We start from the raw sequence: 8,364 nt of genomic DNA, 5'->3' as shown, positions 1-8,364 counted from the left end.
TGAATTGTTGTATGTCACAGCAGTAACCAAGTTTCTTTGTCAATTGCACTGTAATCAGCTCTTCAATCATGTCTTTTCAAGTCCTTTGTCATTTACAGATGGTCACTATTTCACTCCAATGCTCTTGCAAAAAATGCTTCATCTTCAAGAGGAGTCATAGAAAGGATTTTTTTGACAGGTGCAGGCTTCTGATAATTTTTAGACCATAGCACTGAACTGGGTAAGAAATTAAAGAATTCTAAAGGAAAACTTTGTGGCTTCATAAAACTGTTAACAGAAGATTAAGATCAAGAACCCTGTATGCTTGCATCAATTTTCCAATGATACATCCATTTGGCTGTGAAATTTGTTAACTCATATGTTAATTCATTTAAGTAGATGCCCAGGTGATTCTTATGCCTATTAAAAATTGAGAAGCATTCAGTTTAAATATTTCTGAATATATCAAACATTATTATTACTCTTGGATGGATAAATGAATCCAAAGCACCAGAAACTAATAGGAAACTCAACTAAAGGTGCATTCATGAGGCTCAATTCTAAAACACAGTGATGGATTTCACGTTCTGCCCTCTTAACTGAAGTAGTACTGAGTGGCACTTACAAAAAAGGGGGCTGACATCAACTTGAAATCTTGGCTTTAATTTCTTGGAGGTCAGAGTCCCTTCTGACAAAAGGGGTAGCATAAACTATCCAGAGTCTTGTCACTCATTTATACAGGGCTAGCCAACTGGGCTAGCTTGGAGGCCATAGCCAAGCTTCTCCACCCCTCCTCTGCTTGTCGCCCTCAGCAGGTGTTTCCTGGGATCAAGGCCCCGTCCTAGCAGCGCCTCTGGAAGTGTGGGTGGGGAGTTGCCTCAGTGGGGCGGAGGCTGGCTTCAGGGGTGGGGTCCAGGCGCGACCAGGGTGGAGGCTGGCATCAGGGGGGCGGAGCAAGCCCCGGAGGAATGGTGGGGCGGGGGAGGAGCCGCGGGCGGGGGTGGAGCCGCGGGCGGCGGTGGGGCGCTGCGGCAGAGGAGCGGGGCGGAGCCGAGCCGCCCAGTCACCAAGCCGCCCGTTGAGGGCGGAGCGAGCACCGCATAACTGGGACCCGGGTCTGATCGCGCAGTTCGCACGGCCTGGTCTGGGGCGGATCCAGAAGGGGAATCCCCCAGTCGCGATCCCCATGGGGCTGTGTTTTCCCTGTCCCACGGAGGCCGCGCCTCCTTCGCCGGACCTGGTAAGTAAGGCCGCCTCCCAGCGTCCCCGCGTCCGCCCGCCCGCGCCGCGCGCACCTGTTCCCGGAGGGGCGCGCCGGAGGCCCCGAGCTGCGGCTCCACGACGGGCTGTTGGGAGCGGCGGCACGGGCCGTGGAGCCCGTCGACGGGGACCTTGGTGGCGGAGATGGTGGCTGTGCTCCGAGGGACCTTGAGGTCCTGCCTGCCGGACGTGGGCTGCTGCCTCCGCGTCGGTGTCTTTCTAAAGGCGGCTCCAGCGTCTCTTTACCTTCAGCCGGGTGGCAGAATTGGCAGTTCGTAGGACGCAGGCGCACGTGGACGGTGCGGTGTGGCGGCCATTCCTGGCGATGCGGTAGATGGAGTTAGGGTGCGAAAAGAAATCCTTCTTTCTCCGGGAACTGAAGTGTTTAATCTTGTAGATGTGCATCTACCTGTGTTTGTACCAGCTGTTTAAAGAAGGTGATCAATAAAGTCTTGTATATTTCTGCGCTTTATTGGATATTGTATTAATGATTTACCTTTAGTCTTTATCACTTTTAAGTTTTTTTTTTAAAAAGTATTTTATGTAGTACCGAGTGTACAGTTTGTAAAGTTGCCACGTTTAGCAAATAAAAATATAGGGCGCCCAGTTAAATTTGAAGTTTCAGATAAACAAGAAATACATTTAAAAGATACGTAGATTTGTTCCATGCAATATTTGGGACATACTTGTACTAGAAAGTATTCGTTATTTATCTGGATAATTTCAGATTTAACTAGGTGGTTTGTGGTATAATACATTTATACTTTTTTGTAGCTTTCTAATTTTTAACAGCATTTTTACCTTAATAATCCTTACAGGAAGTTGATAACAGAAAACCTAAATTCCTCTCTTGTATCTGGCTAAAAATTCGTTGAAGGAAATGAGTTGTTTAGGGAAGTACATTAACTCTTCAGCTATTTGATCATAAATACTAAAAATGACCTGGAAGTTGATATGAGAAAGTTCACCTTGTCTTTCTTGCTACTGTTGCTTTTAAATGTTCTTAATTTTGTTTATCTGGCTATTGATAAAATACCAATCTGCCAGCATTTGTTAAGCCCTTCCTCCCCTCCCCCGCCCCAGATAACCACATTGCTCACTGCTTGAATGTCACTTTATCTTTGAGGCTTTTCTTCACCACCCTATGTAAAGTAGATCCTCCACTCTACCATCCACCCATCCTTCCATTTCTTATTGACCATACTCTTCTTTATATTTCCCTAAAACACTTACTTCAGTCTGACAGATGTATATTTATTTGATTATATGTGACTGTCCTCATTGGAATGTAAATTCCATGTGGGTGGAAACATTTATCTGTATTATTTCACTGCTGTATCTTCAGCACCTAGAAAAGTTCCTGAGGCATGATAGTTGCTCAATAAGTATTTATCCAATGGATGAAATGAATGAATGAATGTATTGTGGTATGGAAAATGGGGGAATTATTAACACAGCTCCCAAGAGAGTGCTACTTACTGTCATATATTTACATAATTTATAACATTATTATGAATAATATATAGAAAAATAATATTCACGGTTTCCCAACATGGAACAGTACATCTCATAAATTTCCTCTAGTCCTTCCTGCCTTATCAATGAGATTCACTCGCTTCATTCATGAACTTCTTCCGAAAATACCAGCCTGCTTCAAACTCCTTTTTAATTGGCAGTACCAAACCATGTATTTCCTTGCTTGTATTATTAAATGTCATTTGTTTTATTATTGCCCTGACTAGCTTGTAAGCTCTTTTCTTTTGAAAAAGCAAATAGATTATTTTATAGGCCACTCTGTGTGTGTATGTGTATGTGTGTATGAGATATATAATGTATATATATGATATAGATGTAGGTGTATGTCTCATCATGTGCTTATTTGAAGGGTTTTAAAATTTTTTAAAATTTTTATAAATTTATTTATTTATTTTTGGCTGTGTTGGGTCTTCGTTGCTGTGCGCGGGCTTTCTCTAGTTGCGGCGAGCGGGGGCTACTCTTCGTTGAGGTGTGCAGGCTTCTCATTGCGGTGGCTTCTCGTTGCAGAGCACCAGCTCTAGGCACGCGGGCTTCAGTAGTTGTGTCACGTAGGCTCAGTAGTTGTGGCTCGCGGGCTCTAGAGCGCAGGCTCAGTAGTTGTGGCGCACGGGCTTTGTTGCTCCGCTGCGTGTGGGGTCTTCCTGGACCAGGGCTTGAACCCATGTCCCCTGCATTGGCAGGCGGATTCTTAACCATGCGCCACCAGGGAAGTCCTTGAAGATTTATTGATTGGGAGAATGAAATTCAGAAAGTTGAGTATTTTATACATGTTATAAATAATGGCGTTCTTAGTAGGACACTTGGGGCCAGTACTATTTTTGTAAACTGTTATATTACCTATAAGATAAGAGTATAAAATATCAAGGATAATGTTTGGTTTTGTTTTAAACCATATTTCTTACACATTTTTCCTAGGAAGAAAAAAGAGCAAAGCTTGCAGAGGCTGCAGAAAGAAGACAGAAGGAGGTGACAGTAAAAATAAAATTCTACCTTAGATAATTAAATTTGCGTTTTGTTCTCTATAGATGTCTATTACTAGTAGTAGTCTCTAATGAAAATGGTATCTGATATCTTAGAAATTTAAATTAAAGGAAAACATTTTCAAAATGATTTCTGTTTCTATAAATTGGTTTAATGCATTTATGTCATTTAATGTATGAAAATGTCTATACACGTCTTCTGTTACGGGAGATGCCAAGGAAGAATCTTTAATAACATTCTTCCTTGAGATGAAATGACTGTGCCTTATAAAACACTGACAGATGTGAAGTAACTTTAGGGGGGGAATGTGTATGGTTGCAAAATACCCAATGAAGAAATCATATGTTTTACGTAAAGCTGTTGTAGAAATAGTCTAATTCTTTGTTACCAAAAATAGACCAACCCCATTCCCTACACCCCACCTCCAAAGAAAAACCTAAAAGGCAAAAAACAAACAAAAAACACCTTTTGGTAACAGGAAATTAATTTTTGTTCTTTTTCTACACTCCTTAATAATTTTCCTGAAGGCTGCATCTCGGGGCATTCTGAATGTTCAGTCTGTGGAAGAAAAGAGAAAGAAAAAGGAAAAAATAGAAAAAGAAATGGCTACATCTGGGCCCCCACCAGAAGGTGGCCTTAGGGTAAGTATTAAAATTTACTTAAGGTTTGATTTACCTGGAATTTTTCAAAACTTCAGTAGCAATCTGTTCAATAATTTCCTCGGGGAATGGATTGTCAGAAAATTGTGAATTAATTTAAAAGCATAAACAATATAGATTGGAAGAAGTGTCAATTTATTTGGACATTCCAACATTCATTGGAATAGATTTGCTTTCTTTTTCCCAAAATGAAAATAGACTTTTCCTGATTATCTCAACCCTCTATCTTAATACTTCATACTTATATGATTAATGGCAATCTTAAATGTGTAGAAAACTCAAGCAAAATGGAAGGACACAAAGAAGAAAGTAAAAATCACCCAAATTCAGTGTCATTTTGACAGACATCATTTCTAATCTCATTTTATACGTCAGTCTTAGATATTGGATTATACTGTAAACTACTTTAAACTCTTTGAGTTTTTTTCACTAAATGATTTGAGATTTTTGAGCTTCCCATCGTCACTCATTATCATAGTTACGTTCATGTTAATTTGGACAATAGGGTGTACAGGGGTGAGTCTGACACATGCCCATCCCAATAGTAGCAGTTGTAGCTCTTGACACTAGAAATATAATAATGGACAAGTTAAACAACGTCCCTGAACTTGGGGATCCTTACAGTCTAGCAGGATTATAAAGGTTTTCTTTTACATGTTAAAGCTCAAGAGACGAATGGTTCAGATATTAAGATTTTCTTCTTTGTCCCATTTTTAAAGGAAATACATTTCTCAAGGGTATTTGTGAAAAGGACAATGTCCTGAGTTTCATTTATATTTAATTTGTCAGTGATTTATGAGCACTTGTTTAGCTGATTCTCTGTCTTCTCCATTTGGTTTGGTTTTTGCTCTCAAAACTATCTATATAAATACATATATGTACGTACAACCCCAAGTTGTGGGGCAGGCAGTTCAGGAGCATCCTGAGCAGACATGATTCTGACTCAGGAATATCACAGAGCAATAAGATTTATCTGTGTGCATTTTATCATTATATGTTACTTCATCTAATCTCATTTAATAAATGAAATTAAAAGAAAATAATTTTTTATAGTTAACTTTTAACAATATATAAAATAATTGGTTTTGATATTGAGGTAAATAACTGTGACCATTGTGTTTGTTTATTTATTTTTTAATATACCCCCATAATAGGATAGAATAAATGTAAAGTAAAACAGTTGGAAGATACAAGGTCAGATATTTATCAGAAGTATAGATGCTTACTTTCAATATTCTGTTGAGATAAAGATCTGTGTCACCAGGTTTACTTCATATAGAGTTCTCAAAGACAAAGCACTTGTGAAAATTAAATTATGGAACTGAAAATGATGCTGAGATCAACTATTTCATAGTAGAAGAAATAGAAGTTCTGAATGACTTGAAGTCACATATAATGTTACAAAAGGGATACTTTATGTATAGTCAGAAGGTACTTATTTTACATGTTCTAACCTAACAAATTTAACATCAGCTTTTGAACTCTTAAGGGAGAAAGGGGCTTTCTTAATTAAACCCAAAGCTTCTGTGCCGTGAAGCCTATAGATTAAAAATAAATTAGGCCCTATATTTCTTCTGGTCCTTTCAGAAGTGCTCAAAATGAAAAACATCTCAGTGTTAAATTTAGTACCTTTTTTCTTTGACCACCTGCATTGCTCATTGAGAGCATACAGTGAAGTTCAAAATAAATTTTTGGAGGCTCAGGGATAACAGAAGGGAAAATACAAGATAAAGAGTAACTTTAATGCTCAAACCCTTTGGCCTAGGCTCTTTTAGGGGCTGCTGTCAGGCCTGTTCTACAGGCTGGCCTTGAGTGTTCTGTGGTATAGCTAGATTCTTCCTAACCCGACTTCATGGTATGAGGAAAACATGTCCTTCCCTGTCTTCATGCCCTCCACATATTCATCTCCTGACTAGCTGCCTCTTCCTGGGACACTTGGCATTGGCCATGCTCACTGTGTTCTGGAAAGGCAGAACTTATTTTACTAAGTCAGTGTGATGATAGCATCAGGACACAAACTAGCATCAGTTGAGGATATACTAGTAGAGGAGTGGTGGCAGATGTCTAGAGCAGTGGCTCATGAGGAGCTTTCAGAAAAGACTGAACCTTGGGTCTGACCTTATACCAATCAGAATCTCTGAGAGTGGGACTTAGCCATCAGGATTTTTAAGCTGCCCAAGGAGTCTGATGTCAAACCAGGTTGAAAATCACTGCTCTAGTGTTTGTAACACTAGTCCTAAGAGATATTTTGTGGAAAATAGAATCCCATGGTAAAAATGTTTAAAAATCCTGAATATTGTGTTATACATTGAATTCCTTTCTTAGAGATTAAAAAAGGCACAGTATTTAAGTCTGTAAGTAGTTCTAAAATAAAGAAAAGCAAGTTTACTTGGATTAATCCTTAATTTTCTAACTTTAAATAAAGATTTTTTAAAAATATGTTTAAAAAAAAATTCCTTAAATGTACTTGGAAAACACTATTTTAGAGACTGGTAAATATCTCTGGTACTATCCCAATGGCTTTTTCAGAACTTACTATTGCAGATTTAATAAACTTGATTAAACAGAACACCAAATGGAATAGTTTCTCAAGTTAAGCAAGGAAAAGACTTTGCCAGACCATTATTTAATAATTTCTACCGTTTCTTCGCTCCCCTGCCTCAAACAAAAATTTCTTTATTCTTATTTTGTAGTTTCATTGTTGTTCTTGTTTTGTGATGTTTTGTTTTTGTTTTACTGATTATCAGGTATTTGGGAATCTAGCTACCACTCATTAATCTGCCCAGATATTTTGTTTTATTTCTTTATATTTTTACACCATCATGTATCTTATTTCAGACTATAATGTAAAATTTTACTAATCACTGCTACTGACAAAGATCATTTTACATTTGTATAGCCCATATTTCTCTCTTATCTGTTTGTTCACTAGAATATAGTAACATAACTTTAAACAAAATTTACTTTTCTCTATATTTTTATCTTTTCTAGTGGACAGTTTCATAAAGCATAACATGAGTGAAAGAGTCTACTGCCAATAACTAATATCTGCAATCAAGCGGACATCCTCAATTTAATTTCTTCTCTTTGAATAAATGAAGATTCAGACTTCGTAATTTTAGTGCTCTTAAATGCAGTGCTTTTTCAAAATTGAATATTGAAAATGCTTTTGATTGTTAGACTTAGGAAATGGCCAGACCTTTCATTAAATACTTATTTTCCCTACATTTGCTCTTCTGCAGACAGTGGGTGATTTGCCGTTTTTTAGTAGCTAAAACATGGGCCTAAATAGTGAATATATATTTATATATTGCATGGAAAAATTCTGCATACATCTCAGATATTAAAGTTTGCACTTGTATTTTCCCTCCTTTATAAAGTGACCTAGCTATTTATAGTTTGCCGATTAACCTTATATCTCTTTATTTCATTATATGTGAAGACTTTTGCTTAAACTTATGGACTTAGTGCCTTTAAACTGGTCATCAGGGAAAATCTTGAAAAATCATTTGAAGGGCTTATATGAAGGAACACTGTAAATTTTTATAACTTACTAAGAAATTAATATTTGTAGAAAACATTGAATTTCCCCTAATTTATTTCCTACTTCTGTAGCTTATAAAATTAACATACTGTGTTTTACATTATAATACTTTTTTTTTTTTTTGCTTGCTGAGTTTAAAATTATATATTAGTGGTGCCATCAGAGGGCAGTGATGTACTATTATACAGTATCAGATTCAGCTCTATAAAGATCTTTGCAGTAATTAAATGAGTTAAACTAAGAATCTGGATGGGTTAAATATAACAAAGTATAGTGGTAGTGTGTTTGTCCAAATTTCGTAGGTGTTTTTTTTCTTTTATATTTATTAAAGAATGATCATAAGATTTATCTAGATGTCAAATTGCCAAGGCAAGTATGAATATATGAAAGAGAAATATGTAAGTA

At 37.5% G+C, this 8,364-nt stretch overlaps 1 protein-coding gene across 1 annotated transcript; it reads left to right on the top strand.

Moving 5' to 3' along the window:
* The first annotated feature begins 1,013 nt into the window (after positions 1–1,013).
* Positions 1,014–7,840, top strand: SVIP (small VCP interacting protein). Its single transcript, XM_061203159.1, has 4 exons — positions 1,014–1,219; positions 3,691–3,741; positions 4,284–4,397; positions 7,407–7,840. Exons 1-4 carry the CDS (start codon positions 1,166–1,168, stop codon positions 7,419–7,421), a joined length of 234 nt encoding a protein of 77 aa, XP_061059142.1. The 5' UTR covers positions 1,014–1,165; the 3' UTR covers positions 7,422–7,840.
* The last annotated feature ends 524 nt before the right edge of the window (positions 7,841–8,364 follow it).

Source organism: Eubalaena glacialis, chromosome 10 (genome assembly GCF_028564815.1).
Source record: "Eubalaena glacialis isolate mEubGla1 chromosome 10, mEubGla1.1.hap2.+ XY, whole genome shotgun sequence".
Lineage (NCBI taxonomy): Eukaryota > Metazoa > Chordata > Mammalia > Artiodactyla > Balaenidae > Eubalaena > Eubalaena glacialis.
Note: the sequence above shows the minus strand (reverse complement) of the source record. Positions and strands in the feature narration are given on the sequence as shown.

Coding starts and splice junctions, on each gene's coding strand:
- SVIP (XM_061203159.1), top strand. CDS start 1,166: ATGGGGCTGTGTTTTCCCTGTCCCACGGAGGCCGCGCCTCCTTCGCCG. Junction 1,220..3,690: donor CGCCTCCTTCGCCGGACCTG/GTAAGTAAGGCC, acceptor CATTTTTCCTAG/GAAGAAAAAAGAGCAAAGCT. Junction 3,742..4,283: donor CAGAAAGAAGACAGAAGGAG/GTGACAGTAAAA, acceptor ATTTTCCTGAAG/GCTGCATCTCGGGGCATTCT.